The sequence below is a fragment of the Asterias amurensis genome, chromosome 8, assembly GCF_032118995.1.
Source record: "Asterias amurensis chromosome 8, ASM3211899v1".
Lineage (NCBI taxonomy): Eukaryota > Metazoa > Echinodermata > Asteroidea > Forcipulatida > Asteriidae > Asterias > Asterias amurensis.
The window spans coordinates 14,148,153-14,175,852 of record NC_092655.1 but is presented as its reverse complement, the minus strand read 5'-3'; the positions used below and the strand labels follow the sequence as shown (position 1 = coordinate 14,175,852).

The window sequence follows — 27,700 nt, the reverse complement described above, 5'->3', positions numbered from 1 at the left end:
ATACTCAAAAATAATTGTTAGCCTAGAAACTTATTTGGTAACAAGCAATGGAGAGCGGTTGATAGTGTAACACATTGTGAGAAACGGTTCCCTCTGAAGTAACGTAGTTGTCGAGAAAGAAGAAATTTTCCACTAAGTATTTGAATTTGATTTCGAGACCTCAGAATTAGATTTTGAGGTTTTGAAACCAAGGATCTGAAACCACGCAACTTTGGTGACAAGGGTGTTTTGTCTTCTTTTATTATCTCGCAAATTCGACGACCAATTGAGTTCAATACACTTGTTTGTTACTTTTTGTGCATGTGTTGAGAAGACTGGTCTTTGTGGACAGGTATCATAAATAATTTTATAGCTCTCTGCAGGAAGTCCTATCCTATGAATACATGGGGGTTCTCCCCAGGAGTTCTAAAAACTGGGGGGAATTCTGGACCCAAATTTAGCAAGTTTGGACAAAGGACGCTGAATTGAAGCGAGGTGTTTATCATTGAAAAGCCCTAGTCTGCAATTTTGAGCATTCTGAATGGTTTTGTCTTTTTATAAATAATGATAATTGATCCAAGTAAAAGGAGAAAGAAAAGCATTTGGCCACAATTTGCGCAAATCAACGCTACGCGCAACTCATGCTTTATCATCAGCCCAATACACTTGCCCGTGCTTGGCAAGAACCCTGCATATTGTTGCACAAATACATGTACATGTATGATCGTAATCGAAACTTACTGATGCCAGAAGTAAAGCTTTAATACCTTAAAGATCTTATTTGTTATTACAAGCGAGTGAATGTTTTTTAGAAGAAAAAAAAAGGGAAGAAGAAAATCCATTTGCAAAATGATTCACCAGCTGGTGGTGTATTTTTTTCCTTGTAAAAATTTAATCATGGACAGAGGGTTTTAATAAAGAGGTAGATGTAATGTGGATGAAATTAATAATGTCTCCAGAAGACAGCAAAGAAAAACATAGTGGGTTGAAGTCGTCTTATAGCCAACCGTCTGCCGATAGACCATCTCTCTCTTTAATGATGGTGAGAGAGAAGAGAATGTAGGCACAAATAAACAGCAAGACAAGTGAGCGCACCCGGAGCTATGTTTAGTCATTCAGAAAACGTCTTTACCATCCTAACAAGGTTCAGTCTTATGAGCAGGTCCCAATTTCATGGCTCTGCTTACCGTAAGCACAGAATTAGCGCTTGCGGAAGCAGAGAATTCTGTGCTTACGGAAAGCGTATTTCACGGGTTAGCGGCAAATTTTGGCTTTTGCGCGTGCATACACCACGTTCTTAAAAGGCTAGCGCAGAAATTTGGCAGGGAATCGTGATCGTTTCGGTGGTAATCAGAGCTATGAAATTAGGCCCAGGTCACATGATTTGTATTATCACTTTTGAGGCTCTCCCCATGCACAAGCTAGGGTATCGGGCAGATACGCGCAATTCGCGTGCTGATTCAAACACATTTTGGCCGACACAAAACAAAAATTGTAATTGCACAAAAAACATCAAGAGAAATCCATTATAGAATTATTGTTTAGATTGCCCAGTAGGGTTTTAACAACTAAGATAAACACCAAATAGAACACATTCCGAAAACCTTGTTTAAATTCAGTGTGCTTTAAATCTTGTATTTCACAGTTCAGATGTTAAAAAACACAAGCCTGTCAAAACATTATAACAATATTAAAAAACAAAATGGTTATCATTTAATCAAGCTTATGAAATCATTTGCAAAAATACATGTATTGTGTAAGTTCTATAATTAAGGTATAATATTTACTCAATTCCTTCTTTTGGGTTAAATTATAAGGACAAACCTTTTTTTTAAATATCTAAATTCTTTAGAATCAAAATTTTGACTTCATTAAAATTAACAAAAACATGCATGTAAAATGCCGTTTAAGTGAAACTTATTTACTTGTCAATTTTAATTACAGGCTGTGACGAAACAAAGCATTGTTGACTCTCCAAAATATTGTAAATTCATGCATTACAAAAAAACAAACCCCATTGAATGGAATTATCCCTTCCCTACATGAAAAATAAAAATCAGAAAATGAAAAATAAAGCGTCTTTGACAGCTAGATCAGTTTGACCCAATATTTATGTGATGTGTCTATAGTGTCCACCCAGTAATGCAAGTAGTAATTGCCTTCAACATGGAGCAGTATGCATGCCTGGGAGTGTACACGGCATGCTGCAGAAATCGGAATCCGTATGTACGCATTTTATAATAAATTACGGCCGAGTGGGAGTGTAACGCAAGCATGATGAGGTTTGAGGACTAGTATGTACATGTACATTCTGTTGTCTCATCTCACTGTTGTCTGCGGTACATGTAGTAGTGCTTTCTCTGTTTCTTCAACAAAACATGGCAGACTTACAATGTGATCACGTGGAATTTCCTTTTAGCTAGACCAGAAGGATATCCATGTTCTTATTTACCTTTAAAGGCAGTGGACACTACTGGTAATTACTCAAAATAATTATTAGCATAAAACCTTTCTAGGTGACGAGTAATGGGGAGAGGTTGATGGTATAAAACATTGTGAGAAACGGCTCCCTCTGAAGTGCCATAGTTTTAGAGAAAGAAGTAATTTTCCACGAATTTGATTTCGAGACCTCAGGTTTAGAACTTGAGGTCTCGAAATCAACCATCTAAACGCACACAACTTCGTGTGACAAGGTTGTTTTTTTCTTTCATTATTATCTGGCAAATTCGATGACCGATTGAGCTCAAATTTTCACAGGTTTGTTAGTTTATGCATATATATACATGTATATGTTGAGATACACCAACTGTGAAGGCTAGTCTTTGACAATTACCAATAGTGTCCACTGCCTTTAAAGGATTTGGCTACTTTTTGTAACACAAAACACAATGTCCACAGATTTACAAGATTATGATGGTAGAAAGCTTCCCTTCAAATATTATGTAGGCCTACTGAGGTGCTGTAGTTTATGAAAAATAAAACAATGTCACAAAAAACATTTCATCTCAGTTTTTAGCATGTAAAACTACCAGTTTAATTTAAGACGCTTTACAAATAATGTTTCTCTCAGCGAAAATTATTTTTGTGTCTTTGACTCATTTCTCAAAAATTTACAGCACCCCAGCCAGTAATATTTTAAGCGAAGGTTTCTACCATCATAATCTCCAAACTGTGTAAGTTTTTAAAATATAAATCTGTGGACATTGTGTTTTGTGTCCTACAAAAAATACCCATACTATAAACCTGTGCTTTTTAATCTTTTATTTTCAAGCTTACAGATCATGAAATCTTGAAAATAAAAGAAACGTCTGCTGTTTGAGTTACAATCATTATTACCATGAAGCTAGTATACCATACCTTAAAGCCATTGGACCCTTTCGGTAAACAGTATTGTCCAAGGCCCACACTTCATGTATCTAAATATATAAAATAACAAACCTGTGAAAATTCAGGCTCAATCGGTCATCGGAGTCGGGAGAAAATAACGGGAAAACCCACCCTTGTTTCCGCACGTTTCCTCGTGTCATGACATGTGTTCAAAATAAATTCGTAATTCTCGCTATCGAGAATTGATATTGTTTTAATGTTTTCTCAAAAAGTAAAGCATTTCATGGAATAATATTTCAAGAGAAGTCTTTCACCATTACCTTACTGTAAACCCTGTAAGTTATTTGTAAATCTGTGAACTTTTTTTTTTTTTATTGTACAGAAAGTGTATAATGGCTGTAAATGTTCAATAATGTTCAAATATTTAATTTAACTGTTGTAAATATCTACGTGACTCAGCCCATCTTGGGACCGTATTCATGACCGATTCATGTACTTGCCAAGAGAACATGCATTTTCGTGTCGGTTTACCATTACACTTTGATTACCTGCTGTGTTCAATGTATACATACCTTCCAAATATTGCAGTATAAAACGAATGTGTTTAAAGCCGTTGGACACTTTCGGTAAACAGTATTGTCCAAGTCCCACACTTCTTGTATCACAACTTATATATAAAATAACAAACCTGTGAAAATTTAGGCTCAATCGGTCATCGGAGTCGGGAGAAAATATTGGGAAAACCCACCCTTGTGCCATGACATGTGTAGACTATAAATCCGTAATTCTCGATGTCGAGAATTGATAATTATTTAATGTTTTCTCAAAAAGGAAAGCATTCCATGGAACAATATTTCAAGAGAAGTCTTTTATCATTACCTTCTGTAAACCCTGTAAGTTATTTGTAAATCTGTGAACTTTTTTTTTTTTCTGTTACGAAAGTGTTTAATGGCTTTAAGGGCCATTCAGAATAGTCAATGTTGTTACAAAAAAAAATGTAATTTTATTTCTAAATTATTTTTAAAACCAACTCAACCACCCCAAATTTAAATTTTCTAATATTGAATGGCTTCATAATATATTATCTACACACTATAGAACAAGTTAATACCTCAAGTGAACCAGATATTTAAGATCAAAGGGTCTCCAAGAAGTTTTTTAATGTTTTTTTGGGGGGTTTTAAAACAAACAACGTTGTAGTGTAGTCAGGAATTAATTGAATGATCTTGGCCAGCTGGGTATTTTGTCATATTCTTTCTTCGATTTTTTAAAATAATATAAAAAAATATGAATTTCAATTTTCTGTTATCTCTTTTGATCCACCCAGCCTCAATTTTATTTTTTTTAATTTTAATTTTTTAACATCGACAATTTTGAATACTTGGACTCCGCCCTCTCCCACACATACTATGAGTGTTATCCAGAGGGGTGTCTGGGTGTCTTTTGGAGACCCATTTTTAAATTTGGACACCATGTTGTATTTGTCATCTACATCACGTACATTGTAAGTACATGTAAACAATTTGAACACCTACATGTAGTTTTTAAATTTTCAGCAAATTTTCAGCAAATTTTACCCAACCGTGGCTAAAATCTTGCTTTGGATGACCCATGGAAGAAGGAATGGATGACCCCTTGAAAAATGACATAACATGGAGAGGTCAGGCAGTGTGGTCGATGGTCAGCAGACCCTGGCTGACCAGGGGCTCTCCCACAACCCCTGACCAGGGACTCTCCTCCCCCAACCTCTCAATATAAAATGAGGTGTCCCTCCAGACTATGTGTGTGAAATCTATTTACGAATGCAGCGTAGTGTGAATCAATCCGGGCTGGCTTTACCTACTCTCTGCGGCCGCTGTGCTGCATGCATCGGAGACTGGCTGGACGGAGTTCAGGTTTTTAATGCATAGGTTCTGTTAATATTTAATTGCTCTTGGATTGGGCGATGGGTGTCAGAGCGACGGTCTTCGCACTTGAAGGTCCTACACGATCATGTGATGTTTTTCCTGCGGTTGACATTCTGTTAAATTCTTTGTAATAGAATCAAGGGCTTGAATGGAGAAATAAAAAAACAATTCCATGAGTTTGAACTTATATTGTATACATTGTATTGCAACATCATGAAGATCCCACAATTTGTTTGATATTAGTTGCTTTTAAACTGCAGTGAAATTGAAGACTTAATCTCAAATTTTACTCTGAGATATTTATACCAGAGAGTCACCATGTTGATGTAATTTGCAGGCCTGGAATTTAATCTTTGAGAGGGCAAGGCCATTTTAAGTTGTTCTGTGCAAATATTTTGAAGGGGCACCAAGGCCAAAACCCGGGCAATGGATGCCTAGGTCTTCACATCATTCCAGGCTTGAATTTGTATACAATAACATAAAAAAACTCGTTTGAGATCTGAAACCTTGTAGATTCTGATTTCCTAATAATATGTAGAATTTTGAATCTAGACACATAAACTGCTGTATTTACAATTTCAAACTAAATCTTTGGCTCAAATCGGTCGAAAAATCGATATAAAATCAGACTTTGTACTATCTTGAAGATTAGATTTCCTTGTCAAGGCCTGTTCTTGATGGTTGTATTGATATGATGGTGTCTACGCATTACTGGATAACGATCAGTTTGCAAACACCTCAGAACCTATCTTTGTATCAAAATGAAGAACAAACCGACCAACCACTACAGAGTTGGAATACAAATGATTTATTTTGTCTTTCTTTTAAAGGCAGTGGACACTATTGGTAATTACTCAAAATAATTGTTATCATAAAACCTTTCTTGATTACCAGTAACGGGGAGAGGTTGATAGTATAAAATATTGTGAGAAACAGCTCCCTCTGAAGTGATGTAGTGTTCGAGAAAGAAGTAATTTTCAACAAATTAGATTTTGAGACCTCAGATTTAGAATTTGAGGTCTCGAAATCAAGCATCTGAAAACACACCACTTCTTGTGACCATGGGGTGACAAGGGTGTATTTTCTTTCATTATTATCTCGCAACTTCGAAGACCGATTGAGCTCAAATTTTCACAGTTTAAAAAAAAATTTATGCATATGTTGAGATACACCAACTGAAAAGACTAGTCTGTGACAATTACCAATAGTGTCCAGTGTCTTTAAGTGGAGAAAATGTCATCACTTGGAGAGATCCCAGTGTCAATACGTAATAAGCGAAGTTGTAGAGCCTGACTAAAACCTATTGAAGATTAATCCAGGCATGGAGTTTCATCTTTGAGAAGGCAAGGCCATTGCAAAGGGCATGCCCATTGGAAAATCTTCAAGTCTTATATTCTGTATATTGTTTGGTTTGCGGTAACACCATGTGTGTATCCACTGCCAGGTAGAGTTAGTTCTTTAGAGAACTGTCTTGCTATTATGTATTCTACTACCGCGAAGTAGATTTAATAGGAGACTTCTCAGTTCTTAAAAGAACCGTCTTGCTGTTTAACAACTACCTGGGCGGAAGGTACACTAGAAAATCGGCTTGGACTACTACTTCAGCCTTAAAGGATCGTTTTTAACTGCACTACCATGGAGTGAGTTCTTAATTTTTTCTCACTATGCAATGCCTCAAATCTCTTATATTCTGGTTTACTAATGTGGAGTTGTTTTGTTTCTCCTGTTGCAGGTGGAGGAGGTAAAAGGAAGGGACGGAGCAAGAAGTGGAAGCAAATTCTTAAATTCCCTCATATTTCATTGTGTCAAGACCTCAGGGAAACTATAGGTACGGTATGATTTTCAAAACTTTATTAGAGCCCAATTGCATGGAGCAGAGAATATCGCTTACCAGTTTTCTGCTTAGCATAAATGAGCTGGGTACCAGTCATAAATGATGACTTATGGTTTGGGGCTGGCAACCATATTTTGGTATGGAAAATGTTGTGCTAAAGCTAAATGTGCATCTCTATGAAATTGGACCCAGGTACATGTACTTGAATAGGGCCCAATTACTGCTAGGCAAAATATTAGCAGAATCCCAGTCACTGACAGTACACATGTACATTCCACTTGGTATTTTAGCTGGTAACCATATTCTGGTTAGCAGAATTAATTTGTGCTTTGCTAATTTTTGCGCCATAAAATTGTGCCCATGTTATGGATCGGGGCTTGAAATACCGGCTGTACTGTTCACAGTCTATAGTGTACAATATAAAACAGATGTATGTAACATGCAGTTTAAGCTTGAGACCAGAATGATCATAACTTAAGACCAGAAGTACTATGTTTTCACAGACCACACCTTTCAAGCTACTAAAAACATACTATAGCTTTGTTCAAATCCCCGCCTCCTAAAAGTAGTTAACATTTTTTCGTCTTATAAAAATATTATTGTGCAGTAGTTTTTCACAGCTACAATTACAAGACCAGTGTTCTAGATGAGACAATCTTGAAATGTAAGCCCTGTGAACCTTAAGTTGTGTTATTTACAAACCTGGAATTTTTATTCCTGAGGGTTGAAAGAAAGCACTTAAAACTGAAATCAGATTGTGTACATGTGGGAGTATTTTGAAGGGGCACCGAGGCCAAGACTAGGTCAACAGTTAAAGGCAGTGGACACTATTGGTAATTACTCAATATAATTATTGCCATAAAACCTTTCTTGGTGACGAGTAATGGGGAGAGGTTTAATGGAATAAAACATTGTGAGAAACGGCTCCCTCTGAAGTGCCATAGTTTTTGAGAAAGAAGTAATTTTCCACGAATTTGATTTCGAGACCTCAAGTTTAGAACTTGAGGTCTCAAAATCAAGCATCTAAACGCACACAACTTCGTGTTGCAGGGTTATTTTTCTTTCATTATTATCTCGCAACTTCGATGACCGATTGAGCTCAAATTTTCATAGGTTTGTGATTTTATGCATATGTTGAGATACACCAACTGTGAAGGCTAGTCTTTGAAAATTACCAATAGTGTCCACTGCCTTTAAAGTGATCTCATTGTCCGGTGACAAAATTTAGTACTGTGTTTGTGATGTTTCTGTGATTGAGATCATTGTTTATGTTGGTGTGGGCGATTGGATGATGGGTGAAAAATTAATCTTATAAACCCTGAGATTAAGAGATTTTTGTAAAAGTTTGATGTATTTGATGTGTACGAACATGAAGTAACAACATGTTACGACAAGACGTCATCATGCTGCCACTGTTTGTAATGTCAAATAATCTACATTCTGTTGCCCTAAAGTTATTGTAGTTAAAGCGAACGTCCCAAGGACATTCAATTGTGAATTCTGGGACGACGATTGATGCTTTAACGTTCCCTTTAAGCCATTGGTCTCATTCCAGTAAAATGTTCTTGCAGGCCTTAACGTAACCCTTGTGTAGCACTCCGCCAAACGACCTCATGCTATGCTCGCTATGCCGACCCGTCTTCATTCTTGGAGAGTTTACTGAACTGCATAGATTGGGGGCCAGCAGGGTATTAATTAAAACATCTGAAATAGACGGGACGGATGAGTTGGATTGGATGACACAAATCAAGTACACACTGTTAACTCTTATGCGTAGAACGATTTTGAAAAGAAATGTATGAAATTGTTTGGATGTGATGAGGCTCGTATTTTGAAATAAGAGACTTGCCTACATAACGCGCTTCATTTGAAGGTCGTGTCACACAACTTACAAGGCAATTGACATGTAACTTAGTTTCAAGTCAGTCTCAGTTAATTTAAGATTTCATTCACCTTTCAATGTGTACATACATGTACATGTAATTTTTTTTTTTTTAACATAAAGCACAGAGAATTGTTCTCCTGTGCTAAAATTTACTTTTCATGCTAACGTGTTGAATTTGCTGAAAGGTAAGGTCATACTATGTAGATTGGTAAATACTCAAACGATTAACGCCCATTTAATGGAAGTTAGTATGAATTATTTTGAGAAAGGATTCACTTTGAAGGAATATAGGTTTAATAAATGTTCACCCCAAAATTCAATCTTAGAAGTGATTTATGCCTATCATTTCCTAAGATTTCTGAGGGCTGGGGTCCCGGCTTGCGAATGCAGTGGCCAGAGACACTTCATATGTGATGTGTTACCAAAATGCTTGGTTGAATTACAGCAAAACGATAAGTTGCCGAAAGCAAGATGTATACAATGATGGTATTGAAAGAAGAAAAACAAAACAAAAATTGACGAAAATTGTAAGCCTTACATGACATTTCTAGGTTGGTGAGTTTTGTTTTTGAAGTGATTCAATATTGACGTGATGGTGGTGGCTTCAAGATCAAGTCTAGATTTGAAAACAATATATTCGTAGCTTTAGCAGTCACTCAATTGTATGAAAACAGACATAGTGGAATGATTTTACCTACGATCCCATGGCAAGCACTTGATCAAATTTTATATCCAGAAAGGTTTTTATGAAAACATCAAACTTTCAAGACCTGAACAACCTAATAATGATGTTTGACGTCATTCTGTTTCTGGAGCCATTAATTGTGGTACAATTGTTTATTATATTTTTTTCATCTTTTTGTTTTCTACCACAAATATTTGCTGGTATTGGAAAAAGCCATATTTAATTATGCCTACAGCTGTGTCCTACCTCTATTTATTTATAAAAGTTGGAGGTACTCAGGGGAGTTTTATTCCATCAAAATAATTTCTGGTTCATTCAAAACACAAGTCCACAGAGTTACCTGCCTCCCCAATAAATGCCTGTACAATCCGTACCCTTGATTGGTACAACTGGCCTTTCACAAAAACAAAACAAATGCATGTACTTCAATTTTAATGGGGTTATTTCAATTTTAATGGGGTTAACACATTTTTAGTTGCTCTACTCATAAGGCAGGAATGTAAGTTTCTACTGGTACTTTTGATGGGGCACTAAGGCAGGGACTAGGGGCATTGATACTGTTGCCTCTGTTGCCTTCATGAAGGCCTGTAGGCCCTATACATGTTAGACCTGGAAATTTCATCTTGAAGAGGGCAAGGCCATTTGCATATGGTAAAGGGGCACCTACTTTGGAAAATCTAAAAGTCTATAGAGAACTTTTGATGGGGCACTAAGGCCAAGACTTGGGCAACTAAGGCAACGTGGCCTTTGTGTCATCCATTTAATGCCAGGCCTGTCAACATACAGTACATTGTCAGGCCTGTATGCTTCATTTTTGAAAAGGCAAGGGCACCAAGGCATTTTCTCTTTGACAAAGGGCACCCTATGAGGAAATTGTAAATTTCTACTTGAGCATTTCAAGGGCACCAAGGCAAGGGCAAGGGGCAACGAAGGCAATCGCCTCCGGTGCCTCCGTGAAGTATCAGGCCTGCATTGTGTTTCTGGTCCGATCGGCAGCAAATTGCGCCACAGCACCTTATAAACCATTACATGTACTGAACATGGTGCTATCAGAATTAGGTTTCATAGTTCAAATGTAGTCCCACATCATGGACCTTGCAGGAATTACAGTATTTTACCAGCGCCAGGAGCGTCACTGATTGATGGACATGTGCGCTATATACAAGAAAGCCGCTATATACAAGAAGCCACAATTATTATTATTATTATTATTATTATTTAAAGGGACAATGCAGTTTTACTAGTTTATACACCTCTATTTATAATACAGTTGTATGAGAACATTTCACCAAGGCAATGTCCAAGAGGCATGACAGAAATTACCTCCATACAATAGCCATTTAGCTTCTGTAGAGTATCGGGCCTGCAATGTTGCTTCTCCTTTAAATGATGTGTGCACGAGATTCAGCATTTATACATAATGTCTGATTTATTATTTAAATTCAGGTACATGATACAAAATGTTCAGAACATTACTGATAGTCACTTGTCGACAAAACCGGTTCAACCCCAAAGCCGGCAACTGGACATCAAAAATAGTTTTAAGTGAATAACTGCACAATGGATGAAAGAACAAAAAAGACGGTCAAAATTTTGGCAGTGCCATACGGCAGAACCATTTTAATTTGGTTTTTAATTTCCTCCATGACTTGGCCGAGGTATAGTTGATTGTTTATATCCGTGTGTGATTGGCAATAGATGGCCGACCATTCCGAGCTGTTGGCTGATTGCGTGTTTCTGTTTTTCTGATGGTACACGGCGACAGCGGAGTGAATTCTGACAAATTTTTTCCACTTTTATTACGAAAAATACAATGTACATGTTCTTGTTTTTAACATTTTATATAAGTCATTTGCTGTGCGGACTTTTGGCCAAAAAGTACACATCATTTTGGTTTTACCCTTAAAGGCAGTGGACACTATCGGTAATTACTCAAAATAATTATTAGCATAAAACCTTGGTGACGAGTAATGGGGAGAGTTTGATAGTATAAAACTTTGTGAAAAATGGGTCCCTCCGAAGTAAAGTAGTTTTCAAGAAAGAAGTAATTTTCCACGAATTTGATTCCGAGACCTCAAGTTTAGAATTTGAGGTCTCGAAATCAAGCATCTGAAGCACACAACTTCTTGTGACAAGGGTGTTTTCTTCTTTAATTATTATCTCGCAACTTCGATCACCGATTGAGCTCAAATTTTCACTGGTTTGTTATTTTACGCATATATGTTGAGAGATACCAAGTGAGAAGACTGGTCTTTGACAACTACCAGTAGTGTCCAGTGTCTTTAACCGATGTGGTTTCCAGTTGGCACTGTACACTCAGCTCTTTCCTGTGTTCTGTAAAAAAGCCACAGGCATAAGGGTTTGTTTTCAAGACTGATCCAATGCACAAAAGGGATCCACAATAATATGTAGTGAAATTATATTTACCATTTCTTTTGTTTTTGTTTGTTTTGCCATGTCACTATGTCCACCAGCTTTTATAACAGTTCATATTTCATACATGTCATATAGAATAGCAGGTGTGGAATTTAACGAAGGCCAGGAAGGTCATGACCTCTGTTGCCCTGGTCTTGGCCTTGGTGCACCTTTAAAAGTTACCCATTACTTACCAAGGGAAGTGTCCTTTGCAAAATGAAAATGGCCTTGCCCTCTCAAAGATGAAATTCCAGATCTGAAATACATGCAGGGATGCTTTTTGACTCTGAAATAGCCTGCTAGACCATTCAGAGTGAATGTTGACTGTGTTTTAAAACTAGAATTCGGCTGGTGGTCTACTTTAATAAGGGAGAACCGTGAGTGTCCAATCTGTTTAATGAATAAACTGGATACAGACTGGAAGTTTAAAGAGGTCATGGCCACACTGTGGTTGTTGTTTGCTGGTACTACACAACAAGCATTGTTGTTTTTGAAAGGAGTTAGTGTCAGCTTTGAATCTTCATTCAAAAATGAAACATGGACAAATGCTTAACTTTGCCTTTAAATTTTACCATCTTTTAACAAATTTCAGTCAGCTCAGAGCAAAAGAAGACTAATACACGATGAACACTCAAGTATTTGATTGTTTAAGAGATAAAAGATTCAATGCTGTTACGAGTAGGATTTGGACCTTTGCATGGTGGGAGTATAAATTTACAGATGGTCAGGCCTGTATGCTTCGATTTTAAAACGGCAAGGGCACCAAGGCATTTTCTCCTTGGTAAAGGGCACCCTATGAGGTAATTGTAAGTTTCTACTGGAGCATTTCGAGGGGTACCAAGGCAGTGACCTGTGGGGCAACACAGAGGCAAACACCTTCGTTGCCTCCATGAAGTACCAGTTCTGATACTGATTGAAGCATTGACTTGTCAACCACCAATTCTCTACAGAACCAAAGCTACTCATTTATAGATGGTGATCCAGCAAACCTCATGTACCGGTAATAGTGGCTGTTATGACTATTTTTGGTGTCCACTATTTTGTCTTGTATGACTGGAGCATTTAGAGGGCACCAAGGCAATGACTAGGGGGCACGGAGGCAATCGCCTCTGTTGCCTCTGTGAAGTATCAGGCCTGATACTGATTGAAGCGTTGAGTTGTCAACCACCGATTCTCTTCAGAACCAACGCTACTCATTTAAAGATGGTGCATTTAGAGGGCACCAAGGCAATGACTAGGGGGCACGAAGGCAATCGCCTCTGTTGCCTCTGTGAAGTATCAGGCCTGATACTGATTGAAGCGTTGAGTTGTCAACCACCGATTCTCACCACAAAGCTCATGTACATGTACTGGTAATAATGGCTGTTATGACCATTTTTGGTTTCCATTATATTGTCTTGTATGCCGAACTTTATGCATCATCAAGTAGAAGATTAGAATGACAGGTGTCAATTGGTAACTTAACGTTGACTCCCGTCTCTACACGGTTTCCAAAATATCCTTAATTTTAGAATGGTTTTTATAATGGACATCTTGCGTGACATTGATTGGCTAACAGTCTGACAGATTATCTCACATGTCAATAACGGAGAATAAAGTTCTTGGGGTTTGCTAATTTTCACTTTATCTGGAGGAGAACTGCTAGGTTTGTGTTCAGGATGGCTCTTGTCCTTTGGATTGCTCATTTTTAACCCTTTTCACACGAGAGCAATTTAGCAGGGGTCCCTTGTTTTATTTTAGCATGGTTGTAATTTTTTTTTTTTACAAAGTGCACTTTCTGTGAAAGGGCAAGTATTATTGGACTGTCCATCACAAGGTCCCTTGTGAAGTCTTCTCAAACATTGCTAAATTTTGTCGGAGGTCCGGACCTATGACAGAATCTACCACTAGCAGAAGTTTTGAGTAAATTTGTCGTTATGACTGTGGCACTGACAGATAGGATATAAACTCAAAGAAACAAAGGGATTCATTGTGGGAGAGGTTGGAATTGTTCCTTTGTATGATATTTTTTTATAGCAAGCGACTCTGTTTATATTAGAGATTTCCTAACTTATTGCAATTAAACAAGGGTCTCTTGCTTTTGTGAAATTTTTACAATTTTTTACAGTTTTAAACACATCCCCCCCCCCCAATATTATAGGGATTTGCCAAATTACAAACATTGATATTTGAAAACCCCAAAACAGGTGGTAACTTTTCATAAAATAATCCCGTTTTCTTTTTTTTAATGTCATAACAAGATGCCATCTCCCCATCAATCATCGTCAGTATTGTGATGGTAATTTGAACAAAAAACCACATGACTTATACTCTAGTCTAACCTTGCAGTCCCAGGTTGTTTGTCCCTAGTGCGTGGTGCACTCAAGCGGAGAAGAGACGCAAGCTATAGACTTCAACACACAGCGTATGCCCGTATTTTTTTCCCAGGTCGTCCGTCGCAATCACGACAACATCAAAGATCCTGCCTCTGGCAGATGCTTGTTTCTCTTACAGTTTGGTGGCCTTCCTTATATTCCCTCGTCTTCATCTTGGATTAATAAGGTCACAGACTTGGGATGGGAAAAAATTACCAGTAATAGTGCAGTCATGGTAACTACAATTTTTTTTGTCCTTCATAAAGATATATTGCAGTCTGCCAGGGATCGTTTTTTTTTTTTTTTTGTTCGGGCAAGATTGCGGTAATAGAATTAGCTGGATTTTTTTCTGCCGAGCATAATTTCGTGGTGAATTAAAAATTGGTCAAGTGTGCAGGAATCTATGATTTATTGTATTTTGGTTGTTTGATTTTAAAACCGTCTGCATTTTTTATTATTTCATTATTATCTCGCAACTTCAACGACAAATTGAGCTCAAATTTTCACAGGTTTGTTATTTTGTGCATATGTTGAGATACACCAAGTGTGTACAGTGTCTTTAAGTCATACGAAATACCACTTTAAAATATGTCCCGTTGGCACTAGGCATTAGGCAATCTACAATCATCTTTGTTAATTACCAATTCATTGTCAGTAATAACTGTTAACTCATTCTTCACAACACAGCTCAACAAATCATGTTTGTTTTATCAACATGAAGAATAAGCTGAAGGTTTCGGAGAAAACAGATTGTCTATAACGAGATGAATAAAGTGCACTGAAAGAACTTTTAGAAGAATATATTCCAAACACCCTTTTTTTGTGGATTAAATTTTTCGAGAAACTCAACAAGGCCCAATTTCATAGAGCTGCTCAGCACAAAAATTTGCTTAGCATGAAATTTCTTCCTTGATAAAAACAGGATTTGGATATTGCTTGTTTCTGGTATTCGGCTTGTTTGCTTATCCTGAAAATCATGTGGAAATTAGCAAAAGGCAAAAAGGGCATGCTAAGCAAATTTTTGTGCTTAGCAGCTCTATGAAATTGGGCCCAGATTGTCAATCAGAGAAACGTTTCTGCATGAAACGATTCTCAGATTGTTTACTCCAATTATGGATTTGGAAACAATTCTCAGATTGTTTACTCCAATTATGGATTTGTCTTCCTGCGTGGACATATCCGCTCCTGATTTTCGGCAAAAACCAAAAAATGTTACCACAATTTGAACTGAAATGTTCACCGTCACAGGTTAGCTGTATTGTATCAACATTTGTATAGGAGTAAAACAACCAAATGGTATTGTATAATATTTACTTTGCTTTTACTGCATTGTGCGAGCATTAGTTGAGTGGTCTGTGTATTAAATAAAATGCTTCCCCAATCTCGGTCACATTCCCTATATGACCATGAATAACTGATTCTCGTTGTACCTTAAACTGAACCAGTCTAATTTTTTCTCCAGCCTCAGTTTAGATACATTGATTTCAATGAGACAATAAACAAGATAGCCATTCTGGGATGCAGATACATGACCCGTGCTTTCTTGTTTTGAAAAATATAAAAATATAAACAGTAGGCCTGCAACGAATATTGTTGTTGGTATGTTTTTGACAGCTACTGTTTGGTCTTCTCTTGCACTCAATCATCCCCTTCAATTTGTCTTTTTTCTTATTTGTTTCCCGTCTAAATTTTCAGCCGATATGTAAGATGTACATCAGCAATATTACCAAAGCCATGCGGTTTATGCATTGACGTCACCATGGTTGATTCTGCTCGACGACCGTAACGGACGAGAGAATTTGATGGTGTGCGCCGAAGCGTAAACAGAACTAACCAAAAAATATGATGGGTTGGAATTTTGCATTCACTTCCTGAAGCTGCACACAGAGTTTCTGTCTGGTGTGGCACAAATTTACATTTTAACAGGTTTTTTTTACAACGCATTACTAGTCTGGTTGTAATGTTTTATCTTCCTCTGCAAATGGCTGTCGTATGCAAAAGACTTTCACCATTACACCGTGTTAATGCTCATTATGCTACGGCAATGTTGAATTTTAAGCGTGCGGCCAGAGAGCCTGGTACTCATGTACGGTAACCAGTCCGTGTCTTGCAGACAACACTAAGGTCTTTATTACATTACAAATGATTCAACTGCCTTGAGTAGTACTATAGTTAGTGTTTGTGCGTGGGGGGGGGGGGGTGAGGATGAACGCTATTATCCATGTTATCCAGTTAAATTGTTATTACCAAACCAGAGTGGCATCATTAAATTATGGCCACTTCTTGGCGAAAGGGCTGCCATCTTGGAAGGGAGTGGCCCCGGCGTGTACAGTATGTTGTTACAACAGAGATTCACATTGTCATGATTGTGTACTCACTGGGCTGACTGTAGCGTCCATGTAACGTGCAAGCGCAAAGTACCACATGCATGTATGGATAATCAAACAAGTATGTTTTGCACATCCGGGATACATCTGCCAACATTTTTCTCCAGATACAATTTCTACTGTGCATGTTTAAAGGGACACGTTGCCTTGGATCAGTCGAGTATAAAATGCATGGTTAGAAAGATGTTTTAGAAGAAGATTACAATGGTCCACACAAATATGCCTCGAAATTGCGTGGTTTTCTTTTACTTTGCGACCTAACACGGTCGGCCATTTATGGGAGTCAAAAATTTGACTCCCATAATTGGCCGACCGTGTTTGTCGACGAGGTAAAAGGAAAACCACGCAATTTCGAGTGATATACTTGTGTGGATAATTATATTCTACTTTTAAAATACCTTTCTAATCGTATGCATTTTATAACAAACGGTTGAAATTGCTTTCAAAGACCAACGTGTTCCTTTAATGTACAATTGTGGGAAGTGTAATTTCCTGATAAAATTCAGCATCAATATAGTTTATCTCTTGCTCGTACTGTCAGCCAGAAGCCTCTGATCATCAAGAGATACTAAATTACTTGTTGTGCCAAAATCATCTAACTATGTAGGCGACAAAAGCTTTCTCACGCTGCTTCCCCAAAACTGTGGTACAATGTAACCTACATACGTTATCTTCCACTCAAACTTACAAAAATCTGAATCAAAATTACGAACTTGGCCAGCTGGGTATTTTTTAACTTGAACTTATTTATTGTTTGGTTTTTTGTATATAAAAAAACCAAAAAAAAAAAACCCAAAATTTGTTAGCACACTACATGTATTCTAAATGACCCCATACGTGTTGAATTATAAATCCAAATATTTTACATACAAAATGTAGTGTACTACATGTAGCTGTAGGCCTACATGTACATGTACATGTACATGTATTGTCACCCAATTCTAGACCATTTGTCATAGAGTATAAAAGAAATCCCTCCTTAACTTATACTGTACTAGTGATCTTCACTGATCCTGAACCGTAACACTAGTCATGCTTAAAGACACTGGACACTATTGGTTATTGTCAAAGACCAGTCTTCTCACTTGGTGTATCTCAACATATATGCATAAAATAACAAACCTGTGAAAAATTGAGCTCAATCGGTCGTCGAAGTTGCGAGATGATAATGAAAGGAAAAACACCCTTGTCACACGAAGTTCTGTGCTTTCAGATGCTTGATTTCGAGACCTCAAATTCTAAATCTGAGGTATTGAAATCAAATTTGTGGAAAATTACTTCTTTCTAAAAAAAACTACTTTACTTCAGAGGGAGCCGTTTCTCACACTGTTTTTTACTATCAACAGCTCCCCGTTACTTTTTACCAAGTGCGGTTTCATGCTAATAATTATTTTGAGTAATTACCAATAGTGTCCACTGCCTTTAAACGTTGGGGTGTTATGGTGAACAATGTGTTCACAAACAAAGCCTGTCATTTCGAAGGTCTCTGGTATTATACATTGTAAGTATACCCGTACACATCTACATTGTACATGAACATTGTAAATTGCAAGGACATTACACTGTGCATGTAGGCCTACTGTGCACGATTAGACCTGCAATATTGATATTTTCCATTTTGGTATTGAGAACTAACCCTGAGATTCAACTGCTCCATAAATCACCTTGGAAAACAAAAATGTGGAACAACTAAAACAACATTCACGTAGTACATGTGTCGAACATGGTACCATGAAAAATGTGACACAACTAAAGCAACATTCACGCAGTACATGTGTAGAACATGTGTAGAAAAATCGAGAGTTTGAATTTTCATGAGTTGTTTGGTCTAGTAATTTTATGAAATCATTGTGTGCCCGAAGAGTGGCACACAAAGTACTTTTTTCCAGTAACAAAAGGCCGTAAGCAACTGCTCGGAGCCATGTATCACCTCCCTTGAGAAAAAAAATGTGATTCAACTAAAACAACATTCACGTAGTACGTGTGTAGCACATGGTACCATGAAAAATCGAGAGTTTGAATTTCCATGAATGATTTGGTCGAGTAACTTTATGAAATTATTGTGTGCCCGAAGAATGGCACACAAAGTACTTTTTTTCCATTAACAAAAGGTCGTAGGCAATACAATCGCTTTTGACAAAAGGGGTAAATGTGGCATTACTGTTTGTTGATAGGTACCCAAAAGAGATGTTTTCCCATTCTCTTGCTGAATTTAACTGTCCTTAAAGTCACCTGGAAATAAAAACAATTTTCTTTCAAACATATGAGTATATGCTTACGAACAATAAATTTTTTTTTTTAGTAATTGTTTGTCACGATTTATATGTTTAAAAAACATTATAAAGTTGTTTAGGGGACTGACTCCCCCTACCCCCTTTGTGACGTCAATCGAGGCAGACTTTGCCTGCAATGCGTATAGTAAACACACGTGCAAAGTACATGTACGTCCAAGTCGTGAGTTGGTACATTTCAAAAAGTGGTTTTTTTTTTTAACGTACAAACTCACGACTTGGTCCGTTCATGTACTTTGCAATTGTGTTTACTCTACGCATTACAGGCAAAGTCTGCCTCGATTTACGTCACGAACAGCGCCCTCTCGGGTTGGGGTCTACTCTTAAATTTGTAAATAACATAAGAACTAATTTTTTTAAACCTTAGTTAACTGTTTATTCACATTCCACTCATCAAAACACATATATTAGTGACAAAAGCTTTATTTTGAAAAAATACCACTTCCAGGTGACTTTAACTAAATGAATGGAAGTGGCAGAAAACCGCTCAAACTTTCAAACTTGTTTGTCTTGAGTCACAATTTATCACATTAATTGCTTTATATACGCCCTTTCTCCTGTAACTTTTCTTTAAGTCCTTCTTCCATGCACACGGTGGTACATTATGAAATGGTTCTGGGAAAACATACTTGTACAGGTATATTGCCTTTAATGTGACTATCTTCTAACCATTTGTCTTGTTTTGAAAATCCGATTGCAAGGGCATTTCCTTCTTGTTTGTTAGCTAAAGACAGCGTTGTGTGTTAACATTTAGTATGGGTCTACGACACATTTCTTGCAACCTGGCTTATTTACATGTACGGAAGTTCATTGAAAGAGGGTCTCCAACATCAATTCAGTTTTGATGAGGTCGCATTTCAAATGGTCTACAGTTTTCTACAGAGAGTTTTTAGTTTATTAATAAATTTTGATGACATTCAATCAAACCAGCATTGAATTTGACCTTTTGTTTGGTGCAACAAAATTGATGTGCTTTTGATGTCTAATGATGTCATATTTCAAACTTTACTTTGAAAGCTTATCATATAAAATGGCATTTACAATTGAAGGTTGATGATTTTTAATTTCCCACTCTTTTATGAGGTCACTATCTATTGAAAAATGAGTGCATCACAAAAGTCAGTATGACCTTTTTGAACTATTAGCCCTTGAAGGGGCACGGCAATTTTCCTCTTGGAAGGGGTCTGGCAAATTTCCTCCGGTAAGATGCACTCTCTGAGGAAAGAGTAATGAGGAAAGAGTAATTTTCTGTTGGAACTTTGCAAGGGGCACCATAGCAAAAGCACAGGGCACCCCAACAATTTATGTGGGCGCTGTGGACAGGTCTGTATGCTTTGTTTTTGAAAGGGCAAGGGCACCAAGGAAATTGTAATTTTCTGCTGGATCATTTCAAGGGCACCAAGACAATGACCAGGGGGCATGGAGGCAGTCGTCTTCGTTGCCTTCGTGAAGTATCAGGCCTGCATGGGTTGTTTCGAGGCCTGGCAGAGGTTGCTATTGTGAAAGACGTCTTGAACATGAGGAGATGATTTTCAAATTCCCAAGACATCCATGATCCGTCTCAAGAAACACACGTACTTCATGTATACCTTTTGTCTCGTCTCCTCCAAGCCGCTTGCTGACATGTCGTCGGACTTATCCTGCCTCCCTCCACCTTAGAACTACAACCCCCCCCCCCTTCTTTTGCTTCTTCACTTCTTGGATCAATCAGTTACAGGCGTGATGAAGTTTCACAGAGCGTGTGATTTTTTTTTTGCCCCCCAACTTGTGAGACGATGATGAACATGGTGGAAGCGGTACATAGCACATAATAGAGGCTTCAGTCACGTTGTGCATCACTAAGGTGTCACAGCGTGTTCTCCAGCAATTTTCACCATGAATGTCTTGCATCCAGTGGCCCTTTGTCTTTTACAGGGCTCGAATTTGACGCTCCACCGCTGGCCAGGGGCCAGTAGAGTTTTCAGTGTAGGGGCCAGTTTGGAACTAAACTCATATAACCGGACGAGTCCGGCTGTCTTGTGTTTTACAATGAAATAACAATACCTCAGGGTGCAATATATTGAACAAAAACAAATTACGTTCAAATGTTGACTTTGAGGCTGAAATAATACCTTTCAGTCAACTCTATTGAGTAATAAAGTATACTGAATGCTCATAAAGAAAGATGAGATAAACCTTCTCTTACAAGTCTTAGCGCTTATTCAAATAAAAAATAGTTAAAACCTGTTTTTGGAAGTCTTTTCTTATAGTGATACTGAGGAGCTGATTTTACAAAGAGTTAAGATTGATCTTAACTGTCTATCACTTTTAATTGCTGTAAGCAAAGTGTGATGTAGCAAACGGAATCACTAAGGCAATATTGACAACTCATCTTATGATGAATCTTAGTACTTTGTGAAATAAAGCCAGCTGGCTTTATGAACACGTTAGTAAAACCTATGCTGGTCCAGTAGTGTCCCAACCCATGGTCCTTTTCAAAACTGGGGGGGGGGGGGGCATTCTGGACGCAAATTGTGATGGCCTCGAAAATTCAATGGACTATGCTTGCAATATTTTTTACCCAGGTTACTGTTTCGCAACAATTTGTTTTATACATTGTAAATATTTGAGAAATGAGTTAAACAATGCCATAAAAACAATTGTCGTCTCCGTGATCATGAGACAATTTATTTTAGCATGTAAACATACTTTCATACTATTTTTTTTTTACTAATATCTCAAAAACTACAGCACCTCAGCCACTAATATTTTAAGGTACGCTTTCTACTATCAGTATCTTCAAACGGTGTAAGTTACGTTTTATGTAAATCTGTGGATAATGTGTTTTGTGTTACAAAAAGTACTGAAACCCTTTAAAGGCAGTGGACACTATTGGTAATTGTCAAAGACTAGCCTTCACAGTTGGTGTATCTCAACATATGCATAAAATAACAAATCTGTGAAAATTTGAGCTCAATCGGTCATCGAAGTTGCGAGATAATAATAAAAGAAAAACAACCATTGTCACACGAAGTTGTGTGCGTTTAGATGGTTGATTTTGAGACCTCAAGTTCTAAACCTGAGGTCTCGAAATCAAATTCATTGAAAATTACTTCTTTCTCAAAAACAATGGCACTTCAGAGGGAGCCGTTCCTCATAATGTTTTATACCATCAACCTCTCCCCATTACTCGTCACCAAGAAAGGTTTTATGGCAATAATTATTTTGAGTAATTACCAATAGTGTCCACTGTCTTTAATGAGATTGAAATAGATGTACATGTACGTATTAGTAATACTGTACTAATTTCCTCTTTATCTTTCTTTTTCTTCTTTTAACTACAGATAGAAATTTTAACAGTATATGTGAAGAACAGCCCATTGGATGTGCACTATTCAGAAATTTTTGTCATAAAAATGAGTATTACCAGAGAGCTATCAATTTCTTGGATGCAGTTGTAAGTATGCAAATTAAGTATGTGACCTGTGACCTTTGACCTGCCCTTAGCTCAAAACATTGGTAAAGGAATCACTCCAACATACAAGCTGTGGAGGTGTGTTTATGCCCAAAGAGCTCATTATTTATGCAGCTCATTCAAGAGCAGGTCAAAGGTCAATTGAATGTATCAAACTAATATAGTTTAAACTTTAACCTTTTTCCCTTTATACAAAAATATTTAGTAGACATGTCCCCTAAGGGTATAGACAGGCACTGGTGTTATAGGCCCAAAGATTTCATTGGATACAATAACTTCATTGGATAAAAAAACGTGCCTTAACAAAGCTTTCCATCCGTTTTGTGATTGCTGCGATTCCAACGTGATGTAATTGCTCAGCGTGCACTTTTGATCATCTGCATGCAGCGTGTGCATAATGTTTGTACATGTAGGCCATGTTTTGTTGTTTTATTCAATACATTTTGTAAGTGTACGCGTACATGTACGTGTGAATTAACTGCGAATCTCTGTGTTAAAATGGATGCGAGGTCAAAGGTACATCTGGCAGGATCATGTCAGGCAGGTATCTTGTGTTATTCAGGAGCCTGGAAGAAGTGTGACGTCGGAAGCTTTAGGCCGTATCTCAATTGGCATGTACAACTACGGCTATGGCTGTTGTTAAAGACAGTGGACACTATTGGTAATTACTCAAAATACACGTAGTTGTAAGCATAAAAACTTACTTGGAAACGAGTAATGGAGAGAGGTTGGTAGTATAAAACATTGTGAGAAATGGCTCCCTCTGAAGTAACGTAGTTTTCGATAAAGAAGTTATTTTCCACGAATTTTGTTTCGAGACCTCAGATTTAGAATTTGAGGTCTCGAAATTAAGCATTAGAAAGCACACAACTTCGTGCGACAAGGGCGTTTTCTTTTCTTCAACTTCGACGACCGATTGAGCTCAACTTTTCACAGGTTTGTTATTTTATGTATATGTTGAGATATATCAAGTGAGAAGACTGGTCTTTGACAATTACCAACAGTGTCCACTGTCTTTAAGGGTGTTGCTAAGGACGTCCTATACTTTAACCCATGATGACCTGGCAACGTAGTCGTAGCCCTAGCTAATTCGGACACAGCCTAGGTCTTTAGTCCCTATACCCCTGCTCTGCCCTATTTTAATAAACTCAGTAACTACTGAAATCAATGAAAAGATCAGTAGTTGGCAAGCTGTTTTATCGGACTCATATCAAGATGTATAGCTGAGGGGCCTTCAGCTAACACTTAAATAACATCTCCTTTAGAAGATGTTAATTCTTTTCATCATTCCGTGAACAATTTCCCTTGTATCGAAGAGCAAAACGCTGCACAAAATATTTCAATTGCTTCTCAAAAATCAAGATTTAGTACTCAGCATATCAGCATTCTCAGTGTGCACAAAACAAGTTCGGTCTAAATCTCTTGCTGTGCAAAATTGCTTTAACAAATCGTTCCCGTCAAATATTTTGAAGTTGCTTTTAAAAGATTACCCTTCTCGTCAAGTCATTAGACAAAATTAAAAACACACAACAGCAGCAACCTTCTGGTCTATTTAATGACCTTGTAAAAAAAAAAAAAAAAAAAGTAAAATGCAAATAAAACTTTAAAATGTAGCTGCATAAAAACCCAATAAAAAGACAATAACAATTTAAAAGATGCTTGCAAATCTAGCATACAAACATAGTTTTGCAAAACATTGACTTTTTAAAACTTACTGGTGTACATAATACATGTTGTAGGTTGAATGTAATTTGTAAATTTGAAGGCAAGGCTTTTTGGAACTGTTTGATTGTTTTTTTTCCTATGTAGTTTTTAATGCATACAATAAAACTGACATGTGAAAATTGCATTTCTTCACAAGGTGGAAGGTGGTTGAGTTTTGAGATATTGCTGAAAATCCGGAGTGAATATGTCCACGCAGGAAGAATAATCCGTAACAGGAATACACAATTTGAGAAGCACTCTCATATTACAAATTTTGTTGCAAAGAAATTTATATATATTTTTTTTTAAAGGCAGTGGACACTATTGGTAATGACTCAAAATAATTATTAGCATAAAACCTTGGTGACGAGTATTGGGGAGAGGTTAATGGTATAAACATTGTGAAAAACGGCTCCCTCTGAAGTGCCATAGTTTTCGAGAAAGAAGTAATTTTCCACGAATTTGATTTCGAGACCTCAGATTTAGAACTTGAGGTCTCAAAATCAACCATCTAAACGCACACAACTTCGTGTGACAAGGGTGTTTTCTTCTTTCATTATTTTCTCGCGACTTTGATGACCAATTGAGCTCAAATTTCCACAGGTTAGTTATTTTATGCATATGTTGAGATACACCAACTATGAAGGCTAGTCTTTGACAATTACCAAAAGTGTCCACTGCCTTTAAGAACAACATGACTTTGAACAATTTTTTTCGCAAAATACTTTATACTTATCGAAAGCTACTGTAGGCTTCTAACCTAATTTTTTTATTGCCGTCAATTTTAAGAGAAGTTTCTCCTGAAGATGAGCAGAGTACATAAACATTCGAAACGTCAAGACCACAACGGCCCTTTTCAGAGCCAACACCCCCACAAAAGAGATGTACACATGGTTGTACCTGCAAGTTTACTATTTATTTATAGTTTCTTCTTATTTATCCCCATCCTGCAAAGCTTCAAACAATTTTAAGAGTGATAACCAAGCGTAATATACAGGTTCCCTTTCAAAAAAAAAAAAATTCTGTTGAGAAAATTGTTGAATTGTATAGAATAGAATTGAATAGAGATAAGTTACGAGCACATATAACGCAGGTGGGAAACTGTCGAAAAATAAAACATGATGGAATGGATGTTGCATGTATTGAGACATACAAGTTCATTCATCAACACCACCAAACAGCTGGAACAGACATGTTGAAGAAATGCCTGATTTAAGAAGATTGTCTTTAAGCCGTGAAGCAAGACAAACCAACATTCTGTTCCCTAGAGGGAAGGTACAGGTTTGTTAATCACAAGATAACAATTCATGGCAATAAAAAACTTTTGGTTATTAATAACAATATAATAATAACTGTATTTATAAAGCACCAGCCGTCGATTTCACTAAACTCTTCCTAACTAAGGATTACTCTTAGGACAAGTTCAGTTCCGTATCTTAAGACGTTAGGACGCATTTGAACCCCGTCTAAGTAAGGACTGGTTACTCGTCCTAACTCGAGATAGGATTACTCCTAGCGTTTCTTGAAATCGGAAGCAGGAAAGAAGGAAAACAAGACGGAACAAAGATGCTTTCAACCAGCTGCATGTAAAGACTAGAGGAAAAGGTGGGTCTCAGAGCCCGTTTGAAGGTTGGGACATTGTTGGAAGCCTATCAACAGCTTTTGATAGTAAGCGTTTTGAGAAACATTTCACTTCAAAGTAATGTGGTAAATGTAAAGAAATATATAAGTTTTTATGGCAAAAAATTTGAAAATGAGAAGCGTTACTCAGTTCTTTTCTCAGATTGTGTATTCCTATTGGGGATTGAATCTTCCTGTGTGGACATATACGTACTGTACATGTATTCGCTCTGGATTTTCGGTGATATCTCAAAAACTCTACCACCTTTTTTAAATAAACATTTTTTTCAGGATATTTTTCTTGTGTACTTCTTCTTTATTTTGAAACTTTTGGCCTTGGTGCCCTTTCTACTGGCCTTGGTGCCCTTCAAAATTTGCCTATATCCAAGGCCAAAGTGGCCTTGCCCTAAAAAAAATTGTTATTCCAGGCCTGCGTACATGTATTCGCTCCGGATTTTCGGTGATATCTCAAAAACTCTACCACCTTTTTTAAATAAATATTTTTTTTCAGGATATTTTTCAGTGTACTTCTGGATTTGATAGTATTTAAAAAATTGAAACGATTCCACAAACCAAATATATACTTGCTTTGAAAGTACACAGTTAATTGTACATTTAACTATTACATGGAGTCCATCTTCAAGCAATTGTTTCAAAATGAGGACGAGTAGTACTTGTAAAATTGAATTAAGGAACATTATAACGAGTTGGTAATTAAGTCTTCAGTTGTTACATGTACAAACTCAATAATATTTCAATCATAAACTAGAAGTCAACCATTTGAATCTAAAAAAAAAATAACCTCCAAAACAATGACTTTATTTTCTCTGAACGAAGATCCATCTTCAAGCAATAGTATCAACAGGATGAGTAATTTTAAAACTTAATTAAGAAACATAATAATGAGTTGTTGATTATGCCTTTAGTTGTTACTTAATACTATTTCAATCAAAAACTGGAAGTCAACCATCTGAATCTAAGAAAGCCCTTCCAAGACAACAACTTTATTTTGTGAGGAAGATCCATCTTTAAGCAATAGCATCAAAAGGAGGACGAGTACTATATGTAAAACTTAATTAATCATAAGTTAAATGATTTTTCTTTCGTTACAAGCTCAATAATATTTCAATCATAAACTAGAAGTCAACCATCTGAATCTTAGAAAACCCTCCAAAACAACAACTTTATTTTCTGAGGGCAAAAGCACTCATGTAATCTCCATCCTCCACACAAATCCCAGCCAGCACAAAAACCCTCACCACAGTCAAAACCTCAGCAGAGAATAATAAACCAGGGATTATGTGTGATCTGTTATTACATCTCCAGCTGACCTTTGACCTCATACCCTGGGATTGAACCCACATCGGCCGTCCCCATCGTCGTCATCGTGGTGCTAGAGAGAGAGAGAGAGTCTGAGGGAAACTGATTGGGCTGCTAGGGATGATGGGGAGGAGGGCATGAAGGAGACGAAGCGAGGAGATGACTGCGTGGGCTGTATCACATACTGATCTATAAATACACCCCTCGCTCTCTCCAATCTTATGGATAGGGCATTTTTCACTTCTTCTTCGTCGTCTTATTTTTTTTCCCCTCCCTCCCCGTCTCCTTCTTATCATTGACAGTTGACCAGGACTCTGGTTTTGTCTTTAGGTGCACTTTACGTAATGCCGGGGGAGAAAAGTACTCTGGCATTTTCGTCAGTCTTGCTATTTAATTATCAAAAAAATAAATCCGCTTTGCGAGTAGATTGTCAGTTTTTAAAAAACTGGCAGGTAGATTATTATATATATTTTTTTAAATCATTCTGATGTTGAATATTTTGTCTTCATAATTTTAGGGAGATGTTGTTTTTAGTTAT

The 27,700-nt window shown here is 37.2% G+C and overlaps 1 protein-coding gene across 2 annotated transcripts in view; it reads left to right on the top strand.

Annotated features, from left to right (window-relative positions):
• The window catches only part of LOC139940574 (G protein-coupled receptor kinase 5-like), a 100,096-nt gene that overhangs the window by 11,644 nt on the left and 60,752 nt on the right, over positions 1-27,700 (top strand). For both annotated transcript variants that reach the window (XM_071936895.1, XM_071936896.1), the window contains exons 2-3: positions 6,946-7,041; positions 22,388-22,500. In XM_071936895.1, the coding sequence (XP_071792996.1) occupies positions 6,946-7,041; positions 22,388-22,500 (209 nt within the window). The remainder of the gene's footprint in view (positions 1-6,945; positions 7,042-22,387; positions 22,501-27,700) is intronic.